This window comes from Neovison vison, chromosome 9 (assembly GCF_020171115.1).
Source record: "Neovison vison isolate M4711 chromosome 9, ASM_NN_V1, whole genome shotgun sequence".
Classification (NCBI taxonomy): domain Eukaryota; kingdom Metazoa; phylum Chordata; class Mammalia; order Carnivora; family Mustelidae; genus Neogale; species Neogale vison.
The window spans coordinates 91480318-91507475 of NC_058099.1; the positions used below are offsets into that span (position 1 = coordinate 91480318).

The 27158-nt window shown below is 48.9% G+C and overlaps 1 protein-coding gene and 1 long non-coding RNA gene across 5 annotated transcripts in view; one reads left to right on the forward strand and one right to left on the reverse strand.

Moving 5' to 3' along the window:
- PIP5K1B (phosphatidylinositol-4-phosphate 5-kinase type 1 beta) overlaps window positions 1-27158 on the reverse strand; it is a 295704-nt gene that overhangs the window by 9982 nt on the left and 258564 nt on the right. For 2 of the 3 annotated variants that reach the window (XM_044265941.1, XM_044265942.1), the window contains exon 14: window positions 13964-14081. In XM_044265941.1, coding sequence (XP_044121876.1) covers window positions 13964-14081 — 118 coding nt within the window. Of the gene's footprint in view, window positions 1-4932; window positions 4970-13963; window positions 14082-27158 lie in introns of those variants that run through there. The other variant, XM_044265943.1, reaches the window with a different exon arrangement.
- On the forward strand, window positions 9511-19140 carry LOC122917725. Of its 2 annotated transcripts, none has more exons than XR_006386447.1 (5): window positions 9511-9654; window positions 9969-10036; window positions 14516-14783; window positions 16446-16587; window positions 18986-19140. It is a non-coding gene; the product is annotated as an uncharacterized LOC122917725 (long non-coding RNA). The 2 variants fall into 2 exon arrangements; XR_006386446.1 differs by lacking the exon at window positions 18986-19140 and adding an exon at window positions 17665-18152.

Here is a 27158-nt window from a genome sequence, read left to right on the forward strand (position 1 = left end):
TGTTTTACCATCTTGTTGATTTTGGCCATTCTAACTGGTGTGAGGTTGTATCTCAATGTGCTTTTGATTTGAATCTCCCTGATGGCTAGTGATGATGAACATTCTTTCATGTGTCTGTTAGCTATTTGACTGTCCTCTTTGGAGAAGTGTCTGTTCATGTCTTCTGCCCATTTTTTGACGTGATTATCTGTTTTGTGTGTGTGAGTTTGAAGAGTTCTTTATAGATCTTGGGTATCAGCCCTTTGTCTGTACTGTCATTTGCAAATATCTTCTCCCATTCTGTGGTTGCCTCTTTGTTTTGTTGACTGTTTCCTTTGCTGTGCAGAAGCTTTTGATCTTTTTTTTTTTAAATATTTTATTTATTTAACAGAGAGAAATCACAAGTAGACAGAGAGGCAGGCAGAGAGAGAGAGAGGGAAGCAGGCTCCCTGCTGAGCAGAGAGCCCGATGCGGGGCTCGATCCCAGGACCCTGAGATCATGACCTGAGCCGAAGGCAGCGGCTTAACCCACTGAGCCACCCAGGTGCCCCCAGAAGCTTTTGATCTTGATGAAGTCCCAAAAGTTCATTTTTGCTTTTGTTTCCTTTGCCTTTGGAGACATACCTTGAAAGAAGTTGCCGTGGCAGATGTTGAAGAGGTTACTGCCTATGTTCTTCTCTAGGATTTTGATAGATCCCTGCCTCACATTGAGGTCTTTCATCCATTCCGAGTTTATCTTTGTGTATGGTGAAAGAGAATGGTCGAGTTTCATTCTTCTACATGTAGCTGTCCAATTTGGGGTGATGTTCGTTTTTAACTGTACCTACTTTAGGTATAGGCCAATGACTCTGTGGTTTTCCTGTATGGGGCCCAAAGGCATCCTCATTTTGGTTTCAGAATGAAATGCTTTTTAAAAAAAAGATTTTATTTATTTGAGAGAGAGCTTGAGAGCGCACAGAGGAAGAGGGAGAAGCAGACTCCCCCTAAGCGGGTAACCCGATGCCGGGCTCCATCCCAGGACCCTGAGATCATGACCTGAGCCAAAGGCAGACACCAAAGAGACTAAGCCACCCAGACGCCCCTCAGACTGAAATTCTCATCTACTATACACGTGAGGAAAGCACTGATTTTTGGTTGTTTCTTTCCAGGCTAACATAGGGAATAATCCCCTCTTCCCTTTTTCTGCACCAAGCCCCCATTTCCATTAGCAATTTCAAATTCTGTTTACCTCAGCTCTGCCCTGTGGCTTTTCTTGCATCTGTTCTTACTCTTCTGGCTGACGTTCCCTCTCCAGCCAGGAGGGCACAGCACCCAGTCCTGCCTCACTGCGCTCACTGCAGCCCAGACACACAGCATCGGCACAGACAGGCCCGCAGCGGCTTCACAACGCCTCATCCCAAGCTCTTCGCCCTGGCTCTGGAGTCCCCTCCACCTCTCAATCTGCGTTCTCCAGATGAACTTCTCAGATCTCCCTCAACTTCAAACACAAAACAGCCCCCAGTGGACTCTGGGAAGTTCTGAGTCTTTTTTCTTCTTTCAGTTGAGGCTCTACGATTGCATTTTAGTGTATTCCCTCCTACCCCATGTTGGGGGTTACTCCCCAAGGCACAATCACTAGAAGACAGAAGGGACGGGGATTTCTCTTAGTCCCGGAGCTGCAGGAATACAGAAGCTCACTGTTTTCTTGGAGGTGAAATGATGGCTTGGGCTCGTGCTACAGAAACGTGGACGTGGCACGTGAACGGGTCCAGCCACACATCGCCAACACATCTCATAGATGGAAGGAAACTTAGAGAAGCTAGGGGCCATGCTGCCTACCTTGACACTTAAAAAAAAATTTTTAGGCTTTGGAATCAGAGGTGAAAACACTTTTCTGAGAGCCAGGGACTGTAGGCATTGGACCAAGAACCCGTGAGGCAGAACGTGAAATTTGGAATGTCCTTGAAGGACATACCCATTCTGGATGAGAACCACCATGTTGTGCCTAGTCTGGCAGAACATGTGCTGAAATCTCAGCTGCTGGCAGCACAGGGAGTCCTGGGCCTTGTGCCCGTGGTTCAGTGGCCTCCCGTTCCATACCAACCAGCACACAGAGGACAGGCGTACTCGGGAGATGCTGCGGGTTAGGTTCCAGATCGCCACAATGAAGTGAATATTGGAACAGAGAGGCAAATGAATCTTTTGGTGCTGCAGTGCATATAAAGTTCCGCTTACACTGTAGTCTGCTAGTGTGCAGCAGGACCATGTCTGAAGAAGAATGCACATACCTTAAGTAGAAAAGTCTCTCCTCGGGACACCTGGGTGGCTCATTTGGTTGAGCGTCTGCCTTCAGCTCAGGTCATGGTCTCAGGGTCCTGGGATCGAGTCCCACATCAGGCTCTCTGCTCTGGGGGAGCCTGCTTCTCTCCGTCCCTCTGCCTGCTTGTGCGCGCTCTCTCTCAAGTGAATAAAATCTTTTCTTTTATTATTATTATTATTAATTTATTTATTTTATATCTGTTCAGCATAACAGTGTTCATTGTTTTTGCACCACACCCAGTGCTCCATGCAATCTGTGCCCTCCTTAATACCCACCACCTGGCTCCCCCAACCTCCCCCCCCCCCCACTTCAAACCCCTCAGGTTGTTTTTTCAGAGTCCATAGTCTCTCATGATTCACCTCCTCTTCCAATTTCCCCCAACTCCCTTCTCCTCTCCATCTCCCCTTGTCCTCCATGTTATTTGTTATGCTCCTCAAATAAGTGAAACCATATGATAATTGACTCTCTCTGCTTGACTTATTTCACTCAGCATAATCTCTTCCAGTCCCGTCCATGTTGCTACAAAAGTTGGGTATTCATCCTTTCTGATGGAGGCGTAATACTCTATAGTGTATATGGACCACATCTTCCTTATCCATTCATCCGTTGAAGGGCATCCTGGTTCTTTCCATAGTTTGGCGACTGTGGCCATTGCTGCTATAAACATTGGGGTACAGATGGCCCTTCTTTTCACGACATCTGTGTCTTTGGGGTAAATACCCAGGAGTGCAATGGCAGGGTCATAGGGAAGCTCTATTTTTAATTTCTTGAGGAATCTCCACGCTGTTCTCCAAAGTGGCTGCACCAACTTGCATGAAATCTTTAAAAAAAAAACAAACTCCGTCATTGTTAAGGAAGGGCTAACCATCACCTGAGCTTTTTGCAAACTGTGATCTCTTCACTGGTGGGCGTTCTTGCCTTGATGTCGCTGGCTACAGCGACCAGGGTGTGTCGGTTGCTGAAGGCTGGGGAGGCTGCAGGAATTTCTTAAATTAAGAGCAATGACGCTTGTTGCATCGATGGACTCTTGCTTTCATGAATCATTTCTCCATAGGCTGCGATGCCGCCGGGCAGCATCTTACCCGCGGCAGAACTTTCAGAATCGTCGTCAGTCCTCACCCCGCCCGCTGCGGCTCTGTCAGTGGTTTGGGTAAGAGTTTAAATTCTTTGCTGTCGTTTCAACCATCCCCACAGCAGCTTCGCCAGGAATAGGTTCCATCCCGAGAAACAACCCATCTGTTCGGGTCATACCATGAGACCGCAGCCCTCGGGCCCCATCTGCAGGCCCCACTTCTCCTTTTCCTGCTCCTCCCTCCACACCTGCAGTCCGTCCTCCGCTGAGTCTGAGCCTCTCCATGTAGTCCGTTAGGATCGGAATCCGCTTCTTCCAAGCTCCTTTTCATGTCGATACTTGAACCTCTTCCCATGAGTCATGAATGTTCTTTATGACGTGGAGGACGGTAAATCCTTTCCAGAACATTTTCAATGTACTCTGCTGAGATCCATCAGCTGCCACGACGTATGGCAGCTATAGCCGTAGGGAATGTATTTCTTAAGACCTGAACGTCAAAAATGTCTCCTTGATCCATGGGCTCCGGATTGGGTGTTTTTTAACAGGCACGAAAACATTCATTTCACCGTCCATTGCCATAAGAGCTGTTGGGTGCCCGGGTGCATTGTCCGTGAGCTGTAATATTTGAAGAGAATACTGTTTTCTGAGCAGTGGGTCTCAACAGTGGGCTTGAAGTACTCAGTAAACCATGCTGGACGCAGATGTGCTGTTTGTTCCCTCTACAGAGCACTGGGGGAGTAGGACTGGCCTCATTCGTAAGGGCCCTGGGATTTTCAGAACGCTAAGTGAGCACCAGCTTCAATGTAAAGTCACAGTAGCCCCTAACAAGAGGGTCAGACTGTCCTTTGAATCTTGAGGACAGGCTTTGCATTCTCCAGCTACGTACGTCCTAGCTGGTACCTTCTTCTGATATAAGACTGTTTTATCTACATTGAAAATCTGTTGGTCCGGGTAGCCCCCTTTGGGAACCATCTCCGCTCGATCTTCTGGATGGCTTGCCGCCCCCCATGTCAGCGCGCGCTGCTTTGCCTCGCACTTCCATGCCGCGGACACAGCTTCCTTCCGTAAAACTCATGAACCAACCCCTGCTAGCTTCAGACTTTTCTTCTTCACCTTCCTAACCTCTCACTCTTCACAGAATTGTAGAGAGTTAGGGCCTCGCTCTGAAATAGGCTTTGGCTGTGTTACGGGAGGTTTGGTCTTCTTTCCAGGCCACTAGAACTTTCTTCCTATGAGCAATAGGGCCGTTTCACCTTCTCCCCCCTTTATATATTCACTGGAATGGGGCTTTCAATTTCCTTCCAGAGCCTTTCCTTTGCAGTCCTGTCTTGGCTAACTGTTGGGTGCAAGAGGCCTAGCTTCTGGTCCATCTTTATTTCCAACATGCTTTCCTCACCAAGCTGAATCATTTCTAGCTTTTGATTTAAACAGACATGAGACTCTTCCCTTCTCTTGAACATTCAGAGGCCACTGCAGGGTTAGGAACTGGCCTCACTGCATCTCGTGGTATGCCAGGGAACAGGAAGGTCTGAGGAGGAGCCGGGGCAGTCAGAACACACATGTTGAGATGGTTATCGGATGTGGGTGTGGTTTGCGGCTCCCCAAACCATTAGGGATCACTAAAATGAAGATAATAATGAAAAAGTGGGAAATGCTGTAAAAATTACCAGACTGTCCCACACAGACACAAACCGAGCAAATGCTGTTGGGAAAATGGCACCGAAAGACTCATGCCACGCGGAGTTGCCGCAAACCTTGAACTGGTAAAACCTGGAATGCAAAGACGCGTGCCTACACCGATGACAAGAGACTCGTGAAAAAAGCTGGCACTCACTGTAGATGTCTCATGGGAATGAATCGAAGATTATTGCCTTTCATTTTTTTTTTGAACTATTAATGTTGCAGTGATGTTTTAACACAGCTCTCTGCCTGATTAATTTGTTTTCCAAAAGCCCAAGAGAAGCCTGAGGGCATCAATGATGTATATGGGCTGACCGTTCTACAGCAAACTTTCCAGCACTTGAGTGACTTCTGTTATTTGTAAATCCAAGTGGTTATCTTGTCACCTGATATGTCCAATAACCTTGGGGCCACAACAGAATTCACTCTGACCCCTGCTTATGCCCCCGTTGGAAAATGCTGGGGAAGTGAACATAGCCTTGGTTTCATTCGAAAAGCAGCACTGCCTCCGGAGGAGACCACTGGATCCTCTTTCAGCCAGGTAGGAGGAAAGTAGAAAAAGCTCAGGGCTCTGGCCTTGGTCCAGAGGGTAGGAACTAGAAGCTATACCCCCATCAAGCCTTTCTGTCTCAGCACTTCTACTGGTACCACTTTTCTTTACAAAAAGACACCGTAGCCGTTATGGGTTGAGTCAAGTGTTCTCTGAAACTGCTACGTTGAAGTCCTAATTGCTGTTACCTCACAACGTGACCGTCTTTGGAGGTAGGATGTTCAGAGATAATTAGGTTGAAATAAGGTCACGAGGGTGAGCCCTAATCCCATACAACTGACGTCTTTACCCAAAGGGGAAATCTGGACACACACAGGGAAGCCCATGCGAGGACACAGCGTGAAGATGGTTCTCTCCAAGCCAAGGTGAGGCGCCGGGGAGGCCTCCTTCCCCCGCGGCCCTCAGAAGGAACTGACCCTGCCAACACCTCGCTCTCTGGCTTCTGGCCTCCAGAGCTGTGCAGCAATACATTTCTGTTGTCTAAGCCACCTCGGTGGTGGTCCTTTATTACCACAGCCCTAGGAGCAATGCAGCAGCCATTACTGGGATTTATAAAGTATTTTCTTTTTCTAAGTTAAAATCTCAGATTAAAAAAAATTTTTTAAAAAAGATTTTACTTATTTATTTGACAGAGATCACAAGTAGGCAGAGAGGCAGGCAGAGAAAGAGAGGGGGAAGCAGGCTCCCTGCTGAGCAGAGAGCCCAACACGGGGCTCAATCCCAGGACCCTGAGGTCATGACCTGAGGTGAAGGCAGAGGCTTAACCCACTGAGCCACCCAGGCGTCCCACGGATTTTTAAAATTCTTAATCCTATTCCTTCTTGGGGGTTCTTTCAAAGTATACAGTGCCCCAGGCCTTGAGAGGCTGTAGGGGACGAGCTGTCAGATTCAAAGTGAAGGATTTGTCCACCTTGTATTGGTGGAGGTTCTGCTCAACCCGTAAAAAGAGCCTTTTCTCTGCTGAGTCCCCAGACTGCCAAAGGGCCTCTCTAAACCCCTCTCTAAGGGGCCTGAGTCGGACTGGCTGTGGCAGCGGAGGAGGGCACTGGTGTTTTTGCACCTGTTACCAGTAGCCTCCAGTCCAGCTGGAAAGATGGTGGGTGCTGGGCCTGTCCCAGGGAGCCACCTCTGACCCCCCCAGAGCCTGCGCAGTACTGAGTCTGAGAAAGGCCACGGGCAGGAAGCTTTCAGAGACACATCTGCTCTTTTCTTTTTTTTTTTTTTTTAAATACATTTTCAATTCAAGGACTTCCGCTACGGCCTCTGGCCCGTGGGCACAGGCGCCTTTCTGCCAGTAGGTGGCAGTAGGGGCCGCCGCAAGCAGGAACACGGACAAAATGCCCATTCCTGCGCCGCTGTGCGTGCGGCAGCTCTGCCTGACGTGGCACAAGAAGCGAGAACACGCAAAGGCACCGAGGCGAGCGCCATGTGCAGACGCAGGCCGAGATTAGGGCTGCCCGGCGAAGAATGCCAAGGACCGCACGGAGCCACCGAAGGCTGGAAGCAGCCAGGAAGGATCGCTCCCGAGCGCCTTCAGATGGATGGAGCCTGGCCTTGCGGACACCTGCGTCCGGACCTCCGGCCTCCACCACCACGACACTGTGGTTCTGGTGAAGCCGCCTGGCTCCAGGGACTTGGTGTCTGGGCAGCCCTAGGAAAGTAGCACAGGTAGCGACAAAAGCGGGGGAAGCCAAGCCCTCAGATCTCCCCTCCTGAGTCCTCCCGGTTCACCCCACTCAGGGAGGCTTTTTTGGTTTTGTTTTGTTTTTAAATGAAGTGTATAATATTTACCACCTTCTCCCTTCGACCAGGTTTTCCTGTTCCTTCTCAGATCCCGCAGGAGCAAACAGTAGGGGTAAGGAGCCCCCTATTCACTAAGGCCCTGGGTAGGACTCAAACTTGCTTTCCCTAGACTTCCCATGTGTTCCTAACGTGGTTCATGTTGAGTCTGCGATTTGTTTCCTGCCGGCTCAGTGCCTGGGGGCCTCCAAGGTCATACCACAAGAGACTGTTGTTTCTCAAATGGTTTTTTTCCCAAGAGTTGGAAGGCTCAGGAGACCAGTAAACATTGGCTCCTGATGACAAGGAAGAATACGGAAACTGAGAGCCAAGACAGGAGCCGGAGGGAGATTCCGGAGGGAGTTGGGGAGGTGGGGGGAAGTCAGTGCCAGGAGGCACCCCCTCTCAACCCCCCCCAAAATCGGCAGGAGCCCGAGTCAAGCTCACATACAGAGCTGACCTTGAAGAAGGCAGCCATCAAGCTGGCCTCTGAGGCCAGGAGTCCTTGTAAAGCTAGGAGCCAACAACAAAAAATGTACCCCAGCCCAGCCAGCTGTCCCTCAACCACTAACTCCGGTTCCCTTAGCTAATCCTTAAACAGTGGCTTAACACTGTTAGATTTAAAACTGATCCTAGGGGTGACCTCCGATCGTGGACTGATGGCTTGCCTCAGTACTCTGAAAGCTTGTGTTTGTGCGGGAATCACTTGTGGGTGCCACGGGGCCAGACAATGGGATCCATTCTTTCCACTCACTCACACCATCTTAGACATAATATCCGGTCAGTGGCTTAAGAGGGCCAAGCACTTCTGGAGATAAAGGGTCCTATTTTGCTCTTCCTGAAATCTCTCCATTTCTTACCATTGTGGCCTCCACTATGGCGGAAGGAAACCGCATTCTGGCTGAACGCCTTACAAGCCAAAGGCAGTGGTTTGACTCTCCTCCTTGGCTCTCGCTAAAATCGATCACAAACCCTCTGGCAGATGGGGATTCTAGCTCTCTGCTGAGAAGCAACAGACCTGCCCGTTTCAAATCAACACCCCTCACAGCATCCAATCTGGCTCAGACAGGAGGGATTAAAGGCCCCGATACTCTCCGTAGAAGTCTTTAAGCTCCATGCCAGCGGAGCCCGATCCACAAAGGCAGCTTCTCCTGCCAGAAAGTTCCAGTGGGTTTTCTAAGACCCCTGTGACCTAATTTAAAGTGTTTTTCTTCTTTTTCTCATACATAATGCTACGATAAGCTGTTAATTCAATCATTTTCACTTCTCTGCCACCCTTCATCCCGTGATCAAAGAGTCTTATTAGCCACTCTCAACACACATTAAATAATCAAGCTGTCCACCAGCTGCACAGGAGAGCCTTAATCTCCAGGGCAGGCCTGGCTAAGAAATGGCTTAACTGTTTCTTCTCCTTGGCCCACAGCTATTTTGGTACTTCAAACAGCCGTCTTGCAGAGACACCTATCCGGATGAAAGTACCTATCAGCGGGAGGATGTTAATAGGGAAGGTGTGAAAAAGCAAAGCGTATATAACCTTGAGACAAAAAGAAAGTCACTGTTTAGCGGCAGCCGCCTTTCCACCTTCTCTGTGTTACGACAAACGCGATCACGCTATCCCTCACTTACCCATCGGCTCCCGGCCAGTCATCCCCATAACAATTCTCAGCTGGGTTTTGTTGGGGTCCCTCTCTCCCTTGATACAAAATTGCATTCTACCTCAGGCAGAGAAGCTGCCCTAGGAACTCGAGTACCAATGACAGCGTCAGCCTCAGAATGCCCGAGACTGTTCGCAAAGTGGAATGGAGCTCTTACGAGCCCTGCATGATTGCCCTGCACAGCCTGGTCATCTCTGCTCAATTCCTTCAAATACCCTAATTTGTGCCATCAACTCAAATTCAATAGAAGAACGCATCTTTGGTCACTGGACAAAATCATCTTCAGAAACACGCCCCTCCCCCACCCCCTTGATTGGAGTATTGGGAAATGAATCAGCCTGGAACTTTCTAGAGGGAAGGGGAATGGCCTTTTCACCTTTTTAAAGACTTTGTTTATTTGACAGAGACCGCTCACGCAGGCAGAGGGAGAAGCAGGCTCCCCACTGAGCAAGAAGCCTCGTGCGGGACTTGATCCCAGGATCCTGGGATCGTGACCTGAACAGAAGGCAGACACTTAACTGACGGAGCCACCCAGACACTCCAGAATGGTCTTTTCAAAGCAGGCAGGATGACAGCTAGGAACACGGAACCTGAACCCAGTGCTTTCTAAGAGTGACGGAACAATCAGCTGCCTTTTAAGGTAAACTAGGATTTCAATTGCATGTCAAATCACAGCAGGAAACAGGATAGCCAACCTCATTAATACATGTATCACGTGGGTGGACCCTTCAAGGGAAATGTCATACGTTACCTGGTGTGCAAACATTATCTGGTTTAAATCCTGTGTATTTTTAAAGGGATATAGACAGTATTCTATATCAGTATACAAACAACAGCACTGGGGAATTAGGGATATCTACTAGAAGAGAAACACTGTATCTTAAAGGAGAAAAAAAACAGTACAAGAGAAACAAAACTATGTCTCTTACAATTCTAACCATAATGTCCCCACAGAAGCCTCCACCTGCCCTTCAAGAAAGGACGCCTTTGATGGAGAGGATTCTTACTAGGTCCAGCGGAAGGTGAGACAAAGGTTTTTCTTTCTCCTGCTTATCTTTTTCATTTGCTCCTTCACAGTAGAGAGGCACATGGCAATAGTGAGGGGACGGCCATGAGCTCACCCTCTCAGAACTGGAAGAGCATGCAAAATAGAAAATAAAAACCTCCAGCGTGAAAACACACCCTGGAATTAGAAATTCATGGTGCAGAACTTTCTAGATGTCTTGCCAAAAAATTTATGTTTAAATACTGTGCAGGTTTAGGATAGAGGAAGAGGGGATGACACAGCAAAATCTGGGAGAGAGCGGTAGCTGCTCTGGTGAAACCTTCTCTTACTGGAAGTCCACAGCCTTTAGAGGAAGCCACAGCAGGCCAGAGCAGGAGGGGGTCATAGAGAGACTGAAGGATCCATTTTATGGATGAGAAAGCGGAGGCCCTGAAGGGGAGATCAATTCAAGGTCAATGATAAATGAGAGGCAGAGAGAGCCCCAGAACCCAGGTGCTTGCTTCTGTGGAATTAATTTATGGCCCGCTGGGTTCTGCAGCAGGGATAGGGGCTACGTGAAAACACTAGACTCCGGGGGATCCATGAGGTCTCCATTACTGACAGGGAGACGTGATCTGTCTTTTCATTCCCACGGCCCCTCTGCGCATACAGTGTGGGTATAAGGCTGTGCCCTGCGACGACACACTAACAGAAACAGACGCGAGAACGCAACCCCTTCCATTAAGCCTGATGCTACAGATTTTAAAGACATAAAATAATGCCGCTTTTCTTAATTTGTTTTTGTCTGGAAAATAGTGAACTTTGACAGAAATTTACTTAAATTAACATTAATAGTTATTCTGAATGGATGATTACATAAATTGAGTACATATTAAATATTCTCATAAAAAAAAAGTACTGACGGATGGAACCCCCATACACAAAAACGCTTGGGTGGGATCCTCAGTACTTTGGGAGATGTACTGGTATCAAAGGTGTGAGAACATTGGTGCTAGAACATCGACAGCCAGAAGCTTACACACACTATTGCCAATGTAACTCCCCTGGCCCCTTCCCTCATCGGGTCCATGTCTCGCTTTACAAGGAACAGGATTCCAACCACATGGCCGGGAGACCCGGACACACAACCAGTGCCCAAGCCATAGGGACAGGTGCTCACGGGGCTGGGTTTCGGGAGAAGAGCACCAGGAGTGGGAGTCCAGTTTCCACCCTGCCCTTTACCAGCTGTGAGAACTGGCCGAAGGGAGCCTCCATGTCCTTATCCGTGTGAACGGAGACCACCGTAACCCCTACCTGGCTGGAGCCACTCGTGTCCAGAAAGCAAGCCCGGGGACAGTGGCTGGAGGCACAGGGGAGGCGCTCAGTTGTCCCTCGTTACTGTTCAAGACCCCGTGCTCTCCAGCAGCATGGAACTGTTCTCCTTACAACATTCTTGAATTTTCACCTTCGAAATTGAAACATACACCACCACACAGGTCTCTTCACCCCCATCTGTCTCTGTGTCCTCTTCTATCTTTTATCTGCGTGTTACCTTCTGTGATTTTGGGCCAAGCCTTGAACTTCTGAGTCTAATTTCTGTCCGGCAAAGGCAGTGTGATCCCTAATTCAGGCAGCGCAGTTCGGTCATTAAGAGCAGGCTTGGGGCGAGGCTCGGAGGGTTGGAACCCCAGCTCTGATCTCTGACCGGTTACTTGTTCCCTGGTCTGGGGCCAGTGGATAATCACACGTGCGTCCCTTTCCTTTCTGTAAAATGGGGCTCCGGCGGCTTCGTAGCGGGTTGTGGGGGATTAAATGGCTTAAGACAAAGTATTTAGGACACTGCTCAGCTTGCAGGAAACATGGAAAAATGCTAAATAGCTTATCGTAAGTAGCTACAAAATAAGATTAGGCTCGATCGATCAGCTTTTCTCCCCAAGCCTGGTGAGAATTTCTGTCGCCTTGTCTGCGCGGCTGTGGGACCCCCCTGGCTTCCCACGCCTGTGAACCGTGAGCAGCCCTGTGCTGGGAAGGCTGGGCAGAGGACCTCCTCCCTGCCTCCGTCATTCCTAACTGCTGCCCAACGTGCTTTCAATTCTCTGCCAGTCAGTGCTGGGGCTCTTCCCAGTGACTTCTGGAGGAAGCATGAACTTTTTATGAAAAGTCTGGCTTCTCCATGTCCAAGAAAGGCACAGAAGCACCGTAAAATGAGACACTGGTAAAAGGACAAAAGCCGTTTTCTTACAAATGAAATGGAGAATACCGAGGAACAACAATCAAAATGACTAACGACAAGCTTTCCAGCAAAGGAGCAGGGGTAATCCATAGGGTAACTGGGATCAGTAGGGCCATTTAACTACCCTGTGACCTTCTGTTCCTCTGGGGAGGGTCACATGCTCCTGGTTGGTGCCAGTCTGTTTTTTTAAAGACACAAGGAGCATGAACTCTTAGCTCATGAGGATCAGATTTCATTTAGTTTTTCAAATTTACCATGGGACCAAAAAATTACTGTTAAGTTTTTTCCTATTTAATTCCCTACCTTCTTGGTTGTACAGAGGAACCAACTCTTCTGTAAGGATTTTAAAGTGCACCATAACTTATTTTAAAAAGTGGGGGCACTGTGGGGAGGAGGGTTGCCCAGTGGAAAAAAAATTCTGTTGGTGCTACAACCAGGATATTCAGAGGTTCTTAAAAAAAAAAAAAAAGAAGTCCTTTCACAAGGGTGGTTGTGGGGAGAGGGCTTCTATTCTCTCTAAGGGGTCAAGGGAAGTCAATCTGAGATGTTTGGGCTGAGACTGAAGGATGTAACGGAGCAAGCTTGGGACAGCTAAGAAGGTGTATTTTCAGACAGTAAAGGCACATGCAAAGGTCCTGAGGCAGAGGCATAGTTGGTTATGGGAGGAATACCAAGGTCACTGTGGTTGGAACAGTATGGTTAAGGAGGGCAGAAAAAAGTGGCAGTGTAGATCAGACCATGCAGGGCCTTGAGGACATTGGAGCTTACTCCAGGAGAGGTGAGAAGGTGCTGGAGGGCTCTGTGATAACGAGTAGCATTTTTGGTGACCAAGGTCCTGTAGAGTATGCTTGAGGGAACAGAGGGCTGGGCTGGGGCATAGAAGGGAGTGGTGGTGTGTGGTCAGGAGACACACCCAGTGGGGTTCCTGACATGGAGTTTGCACACTTAGGCTCGGAAGAACTTAAAAGAGTGGAAAACCTGAAATCCACACTTGGTATCTCTTGTGTGATTTTGTGCGGGTATGCAGAGATGCGGAGAATGTGTGTGGGATGGATTTGGTAGGGAAACACCCCTTCTCCTCTCTCATAGCTTAGTCCGTCAGATATCCTTCTAGACCTCATCTAATAATGGACTTAAGTCCCGGGGACAACTTGGAAGGCGGTCAAGGGCGTTCACGGACATGATCATTTCTGATCCTCCAAGTGGCCCTGTAAGCTTGGCATTATTTCCCTCCTTTGGCAAACAGGGACACACAGAGAGGTGCCTGCCCAGGTCACGCCCATGGTTGGTGACAACCGAGGGAACGGCCAAGATTCTTTGGTGCTGACCTCTGGTTCTTGCCACAACCCCATTCTGGGCCTCTTAAGCTACCAATTTACCAAGGAAGTAACACAGAATTCCAGAAGATTCACGCACACAGCAGATACACTGGAGTCACAGAAGACATTACCACGGAGAAGCCCCATTTCACCTCACAATTAGGGGATCCCTTCTCTTCTTACCTAGAGGGATTTAGCTTCTTACCCTACATATTCTCTTGTGGAATGTTCTGCATAAACTGTGTGAAAGCATGGCTTGTGAAAATTGCCCCCATGGTGCCAGTGATGGAGGGCCATGGTTTCTTTTAAAACCCCAGCCTGCCTGGCCTCGCAGAACCCAGTCTTGCGTAAACTGTGGCCATGGGCCCATCCATAAACCAGAAGGAAGGGGGTAGAAACTAAAATTACTTACTAAATAGACATCCAGCACGGAGGCATTATCGTCCTGCGCTTCCAGAGCGTTCGGCTCAGAAGTCAAGTAGATGGTCCCCTCTTCCAAGGTAAATGTTGAACTGGAAGGTAACCCTTTACTGGAAAGACAAAGAAGAAAAATGAGTGCGTGGCCTCCAGACCAAGATCCACGGAAACCTCCAAGTTGTGGATAAAGACGTGGAGTTCAGGAAAAGCTTTTTGGGATTAAAAAAACGATTTTGAGAGTTCAGAGGCAATACGGTCCTACCCGGAGATGGTTTAAGGAATTCGGTTATATACTAGCTGGTTATCTCCCTGTCTGCTTCCCTGCATGGGACACTTGTTTATACTTCTGAGAAGGGATCTGTGGGTCTCTGGCCTCGTGAGGGTGGGGGGCTGTCACTCAGAGGCCCACCGGTCAGGTCTTTCAGCAGTGGGCGCCTGCTGCTTGGGTCTGCCACTCAGAGTACGCATGTTTTGCTGGTTTACAAAGATAACCTTGTGCACGATCAATACTGGTTTCTCTCTCTGTACTCTTCTCTTTTCTTTTTAGGCATGAAAGGTCCAATTGTACCAGCAGCTGTCCAACTTAAATGTGCATCAGAATCCCTTTACAGATTTCTCGGTTAAGTAAACCGTCAGCTTTCAAGGGATGCTTCTCTGAGAACACTGTGTGCTGATGACCATCGCTCAAGTCGTTTTCTGGATCAAAAGTAATGAGGCAGTGCCGGGCTTTAATTGGCTTTTGCTTCTCAACAACTACAATGTCACCCACCAAAGAGGAATTACTTATCTACTTAAACATCAAAGCTAGAAATAAGGTGGGATGACTTCTGATTTTTACTCCTGTTTTTTTTTTTTTTTGCTGTTTTATTTTTATATAATTAAAAAAATCCCTAAATGCTGCTGGGTTATTTTATGAATATATCATTTAGTCGATGAAGTTCAGAACTGAGTTTTCAAGATCGAGGGTATAACCAAGAATATTCTGGAAGTGATTTTTCTTTTTCTTTAAGCTATATGCCCAAAGTGGGCCTTGAACTCATGACCCCAAGATCAAGATTTGCCCACTCTGTTGACCCAGTCAGACATCCCTGGAAGTGATTTTGCTTAAAAAAATTCTTAATTTTTTCATACTACATGTGGTGTAAAACACAGCTAAAAGTCCTCTTCCTTTTTCTGCCGTCCTGTTGTGATCCTGAGTCACTCCCCTAGAAGTAAATCCATTATGTACATATTTTCAGTCTAATATTTATCTTCTATTTTGGGTAACCATGAGTAAGCTAGCATGATTTAGAAAAAAAAAATGAGGGTATTCTTTGGGATTTACCAATTATTTTAGCTAAAATACACTGTGATTACAGAAGACAAACACTGGATTTCCTCAGCATTCTAAGGTCAAATTTGATCAAAATCAAACTTGTATTGTTTTTCACATGTATGAAAATACTTTCCTGTCTCAACAACATAGTCTGAGCATTACTTGGGGGATGAAAATGAGGCTCACAGGGACTTATATCCAGGTTCTATAAAGAACTCTTAGAACAATAAAAGGACAAATCACCCAATTAAAAAGTGAGTAAAGGATCCGGAGAGTCCTGCAGAGAACTACAAATGGCCAGTAAGTGTATGAAAAGATGCTCAACATCATTCATCCAAAGGGGAACTCAAATAAGAACTCTGGGGAGCTTCCCCTTCTCGCCCCCCGAGCTGCTGTCATAAAGACAGGGGAGAGGAGGAGCTGGAGAGGACCCGAGGAAGACTGGAGAAGGGGGCAACGGCTTTGGGAAACAGGCTGGTGGATCCTTAAAACTACGAACCCCAGCAATTCTACTCCTAGGTGTAGATCTAAGAAAAATGAAGACGTGTCCCTGCACTGAAGCTTGCCCATGAATGCTCCCAGTCACATTCTTCAGAACAGTCCCGTAGTGTTAATAACCCAACTGTCCACTAGCTGGTGAACGGGTAACTCACTCCTGCAATGGAATATGATTCGGCAATAAGAAATAATGAGGTACCGATACGGCCAAACAAAAACCTTTGTGCTCAATAAAAGAAGCTGGTCATCAAGACCACATATTATGTGATTTCACTGATGTGAAATGTAGAGAAGAGCCCGATTTAGAGAGACGGAAGGCACATGGTGGCCAGGGGTGGGGGTGAGCAGGGGAGGACTAGGGAGTTACTGCTCCTGGGTGTGGAGTTTCTTTCTGGGCTACTGAAAATGTTCTAAAATTAGCTTTTAGCCATACACACCTTGGTGAGTAGACTAAAGCCACAGATGTGTCTCCTTTGGGTCAATTTTAGAGACTGTGAAATATCTTAAGTAAAAATATTTCATGAAGCACCTAAGGGCCATGGTTTTAAAACTGGTCTCCGTGCACAGTGCCAGAAATATCAGAAATGCAGAGAACAGTTTACGTGCATTGTACAGCTGTTTGGAGTAGATTCCAGTCATTCAAAAAATATGTTTTTCTTAATAGAGAAAAAACATTCCAGCTGACCTGGCAACACTCAGAACTGGGCTCTGAGCTCCCACGCTGCGGGGTGAACAGACCATGTGTGCAGTGCGCGGAAGCCCGGGGAACCGTCTACGGTGTCACAGGACCAGCTGGTGTGGCACAGGTACGGGACCTCCCTCCAGGGCACCCACCGCTCTCTGGCCTCTTCTGTTTATATCCTCTCTCCCTGTCCCCGCCCCGCCCTTGGATTTGTGCCCCCAACACGTCTGCTTCACAGATGAGGGATCTGAAGACCAGGCAGGGAGGCACAGGGACTTGCCCAAGGTCACACAGCCATTGAGTAGAGTTTAGGATCTGAATCCTGTTTTCCAATCAAGCACCTTTTCTAGGGCCAGCTAGCGGACATTTGAGAAATCTGCCATTGTAGAAACCAAGGCAGCAAAGGCAGAGGGGCCTAGGAACTCAGAAATAATCCCCGGATCCAGCAAAAACGAAGGCAGTAGACAGTGCTGGATGCGGCTGCCGAGGTCTTGGCTTGAGGAGAGTAAAGATGGCCAGAACGGTTTGGGGAAAACTAGGCAGAATATGCTTTACAAATAAATATTATTTTTCTTCCTTAAAAAGTTAAAAATAGAATTACCTTGTGATCCAGCAATCCCATTTCTGGATATATACCCCCAAAGAAGAAAAACAGTCCGAGCTATTTGTTTACCCAAACTGTTTGTCTCCCCCCCCCCCGCCCCTGAAGCCCCATTCATATCTTAAAGTCCTAATGCCCAGTACTCCATTTGGAAATAAGGTCTTTAAAGAGGTAATTAAGGTTAAACGAGATCATTGGGAGAGGCTCTAATCCAGTATGACTGGTGCCCTTAAAAGAAGAGATTGGGAGGGGGGAATGCCTGGGTGGTTCATTTGGTCACGCATCCGACTCTCTGTTTCAGCTCAGGTCATGATCTCCGGGTGCTGAGATCGAGCCCCACACTGGGCTCTGTGCTCAGTGTGGAGTCTGCTTCTCCTACTCCCTCTGCTGCTCCCCCTGCTCCCCCTCATAAACAAGTACAATATTTTAAATAAGGGTTTTGGACAAAGACATGAACAAAGATGGGGTGAAGACAGCCAAGGAGGGAGGCCTCAGGAGAAACCAACCCTGCCTCCCCCTTGATCTTGGACTTGTAGCCCCTGAGCAGGGAGATAACACGTTGCTGTTGTTCAAGTGGCTTCATCTCTGGCACTTCCTTAGGGCCGCCTTAGCAGAGGGACACACCCACGTCCACAGCCTCACTCCCGGTGGCCAAGGGGGGGAAGCAGCCGGAACCCCACTGGCGGATGAGCAGATAGAACTGACGCGCACAGCGCAGCACTATTCAGCCTTGGAAAGGAAGCCAGCTCCGCCACACGTTAACGGCAGGCTCTGGAGGACTTTGTGCTACATGGAATCAGCCAGACCTTAAAGGACAAATTCTGTGTAATTCCACTTCCGTCAAGTTCAGAGAGGCAGACACGGGAATGAATGGAGGTTGCCAGGGGCAGAGGGTGGGGGATGGGGGCAGAGTTTCAGTTCTGTGAGATGAAGCGTTCTGGAGCCCCCGGAGCTCACTTGCACAATAATGTGAGTGCACGTGACACTATCAAACTGTACACTTTCGAATGGTGAAAGTGGGAATTTTGTTTTAAGAGAGAGCAAGCATGAGCAGAGGGGAGGGGAAGACTCCCCACTGAGCAGGGAGCCGGATGCGGGGCTCGATCCCAGGACCCTGGGATCAGGACCTGAGCCAAAGGCAGACGCTTTACCAACGGAGCCACCCAGGTACCCCTGTTAATGTGAATTTTACCACAATAAAAAGAGAATAGTATTGGGGAGTGCTGTGAAGTGTGTAAACCTGGCGATTCACAGAGCTGTACCCCTGGGGCTAATAATACATTATATGTTTATAAAAAATAAAAAAAAATTAAAAGAACAGTATTGAACCATCATTATTTAAGCTTCTAAGATTTTAATCCACTGAGCCACCCAGGCGCCCCTAAGCTTCTAACATTTTAATTAAAAGAAACGACCTAGGAAAGAACTCTGTAATATCTAGGACTGTAGCCCTGTGCCAATCCTCAGGCACGGATCCTGACTCGCATTCAGTGTATTCTGGATACCTGACGCGAACACGTCCTGGCACAGAGGGAGAGCTACAGCACCCGTTCACGCCTCTGCCTTTACGTACGAGGACGGATGACAATACCGTGAGACCAGAGCACAGAGATGGCCGGTCCCTTCCCTGCAAGAGAAGTGTTTTAGGAAAACAAGTGCCGGGGCGGCTAGAGGCTCACCGGGGCGGGCATGAACTCTGGGATTAGAGGATTCAGCCTTGAGCTCCAGCCCTTCTGGGTTGCGGCGCTACTGGACACTGTCCTCACCCTGCCCCGAGCTCCGGGTTCCCACACAGAAAGGATAGTATCAAACCTGCAGGGTGGCTGGAGACAAGAGTGGATGCACAGCACGACCCCCACTCAGGTACCTGTGGTCTGGGTGCTAGGATGGAGCAAAGAAAATCCGTGTTTCCGCCTCGCAGACCTTACACAGCGCGGGGCAGATGACGAGAGAAACACTCAGAGCACGGACGGGGCCACAAGCGAGCGAGTGACACGGGGCATCTGTAAACCGCAAAGTCCCCTTGCTCTGCTGCTACAGTGTGAAGGATCTCAGGCACGAGTCCGACACCAGGGGACACAGGTATGTCCCCTTCTACTCCAGGGGGCACTGGCCTGCTCTCCGAGGCGCCCCGCCGCAGTGTGCCCTGCTCCCCGGCTGCTCTCTCTCCGGGTCACACGCTGCCTGCGTAGTCAGGTCTCCGCTTCTCCAGCCCCCTAGAAAGGCTGGGAGCGGGCGGGCAGCTGCCCATTGCGTAACTGCTTTTCAGCCACGTGCCTTGCAAGTCCTGTGGCTTTGTTTGGGGCTTCGGCTGGAGCCCATAAGAATAATTCACTTTCACATTCTGTTACATTTTTAGCAAAGGGACTAGTGAAGGTTATACACACCACTGAGGGTCCTAGCTTTATCTTTCCTTTCCTTTTTTTTTTTTTTTTTTTTTTAATTTTATTTGTCAGAGAGAGAGAGCACAAGTAGGGGGAGCAGCAGACAGACGGAGAAGCAGGCTCGCCTCTGAGCAAGGAGCCCGATGCGGGACTCGATCCCAGGACTCTGGGATCATGACCTGAGCTGAAGGCAGCCCCTTAACTGACTGAGCCACCCAGGCATCCCAAAGCTGTACCTTTCCTAATCAAGAAGTACCTCACATAAAACAAAGTATTTGTGATTAAAAACCTTTTTATTATTTACTTGAATGTATATGTGAGTGTCCCTTGCTCCTTAAAAAAATTAATGAAATGTAAATATTAAACGAATAGGGACATAATGAAAGAAGAAACCATCCAACCCACGGAATGCATCTGCAGCAAAGTCCTCCCTCCTTGAAGATGCCTCAAGCAGTCAACCTTAGATTGGTTCTAAAAAGGATTTTCACTTAAATGTTGGCACCACTGATCAATTCCGTGTTTGTTTCTCTTCCATTCTGATGTGGGGGGGTTCTGGGGGGGATATACTAAGTCCCGTTACTGTACTGTTTCCTAGGAAGAGGCCTATCTGGAACCCATTTCTAATCTGATTTTTTTCCAGATTCCCTTATCGGGGTCACTGTAAGTGAGAGCATCCCTCTTGAGCCCAGTGCCCCGTATCTGAGGGTCGGCCACTCCTCCTCCTCGCAGCTTGGGAAGATCCATTTCTAGAAGCAACATTACATGACTAGGTTTGAGGGTCTGGCTTCCTGGGGCACCTGGGTGGCTCCGTGGGTTGGGGCCTCTGCCTTCGGCTCGGGTCATGATCCCAGGGTCCTGCGATCGAGCCCCACATCGGGCTCTCTGCTCGCCGAGAGAAAGCCTGCTTTCCCCTCTCCCACCTGGCTTCCTCTCTGCCTACTTGTGATCTCTGTCTGCCAAATAAATAAATAAAATCTTAAAACAAAACTATCCTCTCACTGCCTTGAGGTTTTTCTATCCAAGTAATAAAAATCTATCCCACGGTAATGATGAAAAGCATCGACCCCTGTCCTGCCCCCCTGCCCTCGGCCCCACCCCAGGGGGCAGCTTCTCTAGGGATGGCTCTCTCCTTAGCATTTCTGATGCTTCCTTCCAGATCTTCAGAGGAATGAGGGAATAAAAGATATTCTCAACCTACAGCATCATTTACTGGTTCCATCAGGAGGACATGACCCTCCCCCACACTGTACTTTCTTGCAGCGTTTGCTATTTATATTTCATTTAGTTTGTAACGAATAATACACTTGACCTTTTCTATTCCACCAGCCACATACCGGGTATCTTACATTTCCTGTATCATTTCGTCGCTGTCCCTGCGTTCCTCTCACTTGATATTAGACCCACTTAAAAAAAAAACAAACTTTCTTTTATCTCTGCTTGGTCATGGCTGTTAATATTTATATTCTGTCTTGTAGTGATAACCACATTTTTCCTGCCTTGTCCATGGATTGATTCTAAAATGAGAAAAGTGATACAGGGGATTTGTATTATGATGACTATGTATAAAGACTGGAAATGCCCGGCCACCAGGGAGTGAGCGTTCTAGTCCCCTCTCTGGATTCAAAGCCGTGGTTGCGGGGCCATACAGAGAAAAATGTTCCCAACAGGATTGAATGGAATCTTCCTTCTCTCTCTCTCTCTTTTTTAAAAAAGTTTTGCTTTAATTCCCCACGTGTTAGGCTGTTCCATGTTGGGGGGCTTTTGCCCTTTAGACATGGACTGCCATCCGGATTAAACACAGAGAGCGTGTGGACAGGACGGAGGCTTAGAGACCGCTCTGCCCTCCAATGATTTGTTACTCGTCTGGGCAAGTCCTGACCGCGAGCTCCTGCTTCTTCATGCAGAAATAGGAATGACAGACCCTGGCCTGCTCTTCTCCGAGGGCTGCTGGGAGAGCCAAGGCAGGTGATGCAGGTGAGAGCGAATGCCCACAGTCACGCTGTCCCGGGCAAACGACAGGAGCAGCACCAGGACTGTTCCCTCTGGGGCTCTTGTCTCTGGGGGGGGAATGGGGCTTGGACAGTGGCTGCTTGCATAGACTGGTTTCTCCCAACGTTCTGCAAAAAATTCCTTTTCTGCTATTTTCAGTTTAGCTACCAGAATGTTCACTGACAAGAAGGGTGGACAGGAAAACTCTACGAGTGCAGAAAACCCACAAGCTTAGCCTCATCTCTTTTAAAGGCTGCAAATCCTTGTCCAGCCCCAGAGACCCAGGCTTCCCCGGGGTTGGGGGGGGCGCTCATTCCTGCCTGGATCAGACACCTCCGAGGTGCTGGGCAAGCCCACAGCTTGTGCCTCTCTCAAAACAGTGCACTCTGGCCGCGGTGGGGCAGTGGGTGGGTAGGTGGGGGCTGAGGCGGCTACAGGGTGTGGAATTCTGAAGCCTGGGCACTGGGGCTCCTACTTGCAGCCCCGAGAGTGTCCGCATGCAGCAAAGCTCACGCCGGGGCCAGGACAGTGCCACTTGCTCTCCTGGTGAGCTCCTTGGCTGAGTGGACAGACAAGTGTGCGAAATGCCCCAGGGCAGCCCTGAGAAGTGGGAAGGCCTAGGTCACGGTCACTGCCTCCTGACTGCCACACCAGACACCTTCCTAACCTGCCCTGCCGGCCTGCGGGCTCTCGGTGGCAGGATCTGCTGCTTGAGCTCGGTCTGGGCTCCTTTTCAGCCAGGACCACAGGACCACAGCAGCAGCTGTCCGCTCTCCTGTGCTCTCCCCTCCTGCTATTTTTAGACGAGGAGGCTGCCTGTTCCTCCCAGAGGCAGGCAGAGTGGCAGTCCCTCTTCTGGGACTCTATGCACAGCTGGCTGCCTGCGGTCTCCGCTGGCGGGGACTTGACCCTCTCCCTACACACGTGAACGGCCGGGGCACGATGCCCACGGCAGACACGGCACACACAGCAGCACTGGAACCGGCCGGTGAAGACCAATGCCAACTCCGTGCTGCTGGGTGCAGGCGTGGTGGGAACAGGAAGCCGGTGGGGGCGGGGAGGGGGGCTCTGAGAATCCAGGACAGCAGCATGTGTGAGTGTGTGTGTGTGTGTGTCTCTTTCTCTGTTGGGAGAAATCTCTTCCGAAAAGGAACCCTCCTCCAAGCTCAGGGACCTTTCCCACCAGGCACCTCTAGGAGATTTCTTTTTCTTTCCAGCGCCCTCCCACGCACGGGCTTCCCGGTGGCATTGACAGTGATGTCTATACCGGGCTGACTACCACACGCACTAGGACTTCATTTAGTCTGGAACTGTAACCCTGTGAGGTTGGGGCTTGTCCTATTTATTTGTAACGTGGGGACTAAGGCTCACTCCTCGAACCCCAGGTAATCCATGGTGGCCCCTGGATGTGGCCTGGGTGGACAGCTGGAGCCATGCCCTCCCCACACAGCCTCCAGAGCGCCAACCGCACCGCGGCAGAGAAGGAGCACTCTGCCAGGTGTCTAAGACAGTCATGCGACCATGGTTCAACCATGAGACAACAGACATCTACGGATCCCTTTCTAAATGGCCAATCTATTACAAGACCTCAGTCTTGTTCGGCTTAGGTGGGCATATAAAGACATTAAAGAACAGCCGCAGGAACACGGCTTACTCCAGGCACAGAAATTATTTCGAGATGGATCACGGACCACACGGGAAAGCCAAGACTGTTCAGCTTCCGGAAGAAAACGAAGGAGAATGCCTCCATGACCTTGGGGGTCCTGACCATGAAGGGGCAGAAAGAAATTTCTGATGTGATGGGAATGTTCTTATCCTGGTCTGGGTGACCGTTACTTGTGTGTACACGTCTGTCAAAATTTGTGGAACCACACACTTGAGACTTGTGAGTGTTAGCGTATACATAGGTCAATAATGAACATCCCGCATCAAGAATGGCATCTGCTTTTTTACTAACTGAACTATAAATCATTCCTCCAGATGTATCCCAAGTGCCTGGCCTGTTGTGGGTACTGCGCTGAAAGACAAAGCTAAGTCGGGGAATCATTCATGCCTTGCTGGGTCACTGACTTATCTCTGAAAAAAGTAGGAGACGGCGAACAGACACATGAAAAAACGTTCATCATCGTTAACCATCAGGGAGATTCAAATCAAAACCACATTGAGATACCACCTCACACCAGTCAGAATGGCCAAAGCCAACAAGAGAGTAAGTAACGTGCGTAGGAGAGGATGTGGAGAAAGGGGAACCCTCTTACACGGTTGTTGGGAATGCAAGTTGGTGCAGCCTCTTTGGGAAACCGTATGGAGATTTCTCCAGAAATTAAAAATAGAGCTTCCCTATGACCCTGCAATTGCACTACTGGGAATTTGTCCCAAAGATACAGATGTAGTGAAAAGAAGGGCCATCTGTACCCCAATGTTCATAGCAGCAATGGCCACAATCGGTAAACTGTGGAAAGAACCAAGATGCCCTTCAACAGATGAATGGATAAAGAAGATGTGGTCCATATACACTATGGAGTATTATGCCTCCATCAGAAAGGATGAACACCCAACTTTTGTAGCAACATGGACGGGACTGGAAGAGATTATGCTGAGTGAAATAAGTCAAGCAAACAGAGAGAGTCCATGATTCACTTACTTGCGGAGCATAAGAAATAACATGGAGGACTTAGGAGAAGGAAGGGAAAAATGAAGGGGGAGGGGAATCAGAGAGAGGGAGAGACGAACCACGAGAGACTGTGGATTCAGAAATAAACTGAGGGTATTAGAAGGGAGGGTGTCGAGGGGTCGGGGGGGATGGGTTGGCCCTATGATGGGTATTAAGGAGGGCACGGACTGCACGGAGCCTGGGTGTTATACACAGACAACGAATCATGGGACACCGCATGAAAAACTAATGACGTACTGTATGGTGACTAACAACATAATAAAAAAAATAAAAAAGTGGGAGAAATACATGATGAAGGCTAAAAAGAGGTGAATAAGTACATATATCATTACTGTAAAACATAAAACCAAAAAAATCTTGACAAAGTAACTTCTCTGGGACTTTACAACACCAAATCTCTTAGGCTCTCTTGGAAAACATGTTTTCTGTCCATATCTGGCAGACCTTAGTGTCAGAATTCATTCTCTTCCCAGAGTGCTTATCCATGCAGTTGACAGATAATATATTTAAGTAGGTCCCAGAGGTAATAAGGCTTAGGGGGGCAAGACAAATTCTAATACGAGCAGCCCACAGAACATCCCTGGCTAAGTGGCGTGCGCCGAACGTGAGGTGACTGTACCCTCCAGCCAGCAAGGCACCACAAGGCAACAGGAATTTGGGGGGGGGTCTCTTAAATCCCAGGGGACCCATGGCCTCCATGGCGGGGAGAAGCAGTATGGTGTGTGGAAGAATGAGCTAGAACAAGAGGCAGGGTAGCTAAGCTTTGGTACCAACCCGGCACTTAGAAGCCGTGTGCGCTGTGGGGACACACGGGGCTGAGGGGTTAGGTGAGCCATCGAACCTCCCTGGGCTCCACCTCCTCCCCGTAAACATCAGGGCTTTGAATCGGTTGCAGTTCTTCCAGCTTCCCAAAGCTTAGATTCCCTGGCCCAGCAGGCCCTCTCTCAACTTCCCCAGAAAACTGAAGTTTGAGATCAGAGGAACGTATCAGAAATGCTGCAATGGAAAGGCCTTTTGCTGTGTCAGCTGACGGGACCAGTCAGAGAAAAATGGCCAGGAGAGAATTCGTTCCCAACCTCGGCACCACATACCACACCTCGGTGATTTAGTCTTATAGACGGAGGTTGGTGGCCCCTCTGCCACCTCTTTATGCTTCCTTACTATAGGACTGGACCAAAAAAAAAAAAAAAAAACCCAGGAAAGCAAAGCATTATTATTCAGCGATGGTGTTACAGGTTGACTCGTGTCCCCTAAAACTTGTCTGTGAAGTACAAGCCCCACATCCCGTACCTCAGAACGTGACCTTGTTTAGGCAAATGGTCGCCGCAGATGTAATGAGGCTGTTGTTCAGACTAGAGGAGGGCGGGCTCCCATCCAGCGTAGCCCATGGCCAGGGGGGCACAGAGGGAGAACAGCACAGACCGGGGTGATGCTTGTCTAAGCCAAGGAATGCCAAACACCTCAAACCGCCAGGCCACAAGGTGGGACAGATTCTCCCTCACAGGCTTGGGAAGGAGGCGACACCACCGACACGGCGGGCTTCTGGCCTCCGGAAGCACGAGACGATACAATTCTGCGTGGGACTCAGTTACGATAATCCTAGCAAACCCACGCAGGGGCCATCGATGCCGAGAGGAAAACCCTGCCTGGAAACAGGCCGGCTCGCTGGCGCGCACTCTCCCTTCCCTCAGCCCCTCGCACCTGTACCGGAACCTTCAGGAAATGAGTCTTCTGGGGACCTGAGGAAAGGACCTTTCCTGTTCTCTGTTGAACATTACAATTTCTCACTTGAAAAAGGCAAGGCCCTTCTTCAGTAAAAATCCACCAAACATTCATTGAGGCTTTCTTCTTTTCCAGAAATCATTAGAAAGCACGTGTGCCTCAGCTTTCAGACTTGACTTGGGTCCTCCTTGCACCGATGTGCTAAAGATGCCGAGGGCTGAAGGGACCCGCCCTCAGCAGCATTTAGTCAACACCCAAATTACTACCAGGTCTGTGGAAGGTGCTGGAAAAAAAATGCTATGAGAACAGATTACAAGGCAGCTTTGCTTTTCGCAGATGGAATTATGGCTGTTCGGGGCTATCAGACAACTGTAAGCAGAATTGATTTTCCGTGTGGCTGGTGGCTTCAAAGAGGTTCTGAATGACAAGACATCTCTTACACGTGGTGAGGCCAAAGCCAAACTAATTATAAACTGTGATCTGAGTAACTGGAAAATGTGCCGTAAACTACCTGTCTCTGCCGGCCAGGTCTGCCCCTGTCCCGAGTCATTAAATACATAAGCAGCGTAGGGGGGTGAGACTGAAGAGCTCCCCAGTGGGCAAACAGCTGGCGGTGCCCGGCTGGGACGATCGGGTACACAGCACCGGCGACTCGGAGAACGACTGGGACAGTCACAGCTCGCTTTAATCTCAGGCAGGGCCCCTTTTGCCCCAAGACCTATCCCAGAGTTTAAGGAAGAAACAAGGTGCTTTGAAAGCAAGGTCAGTTTACTTGCTTAAGTAGGGATTCTCAAACTTGACTCTGCATTAGGATCACCAACAGGCCCAGGAAGCGACATTTTAAAGAATCGTTTCTAAAGCAGGTGGCTCCAACACACACCTTATGAAATACTGGCTCACAGACACCGAGAGAGAAACACTGCAGCATCTCACTTCCATGCGGGGTCTCGAAAAGTCAGATGCAGAGAAACAGCAGAGCGGTGGTTACCAGGGGCGGGGAGACGGGGAAATGAGACACGTTGGGCAAAGATACAAAGTTGCAGTTACGTGGATGAGTAAGTCTCGAGATGGAAGATACACCATGATGAACTCGGTGGACACTACCCTATGGTGTCCTGGCCACCGGCTGAGAGTGACTTTCAGGTTCTCTCACTAGACACACACACACACACACACACACACATATGGTAATACAACCTTTAGTCATAAGATAAGTCCTGAGGATGTAATGTTTGGTGACTCTTGTTAACAATACATTATATTGTTAACATTGCAGATCTGGAAGTTACTAAGATAGTAAACTTAAAAAAAAAAAAAAAACACAC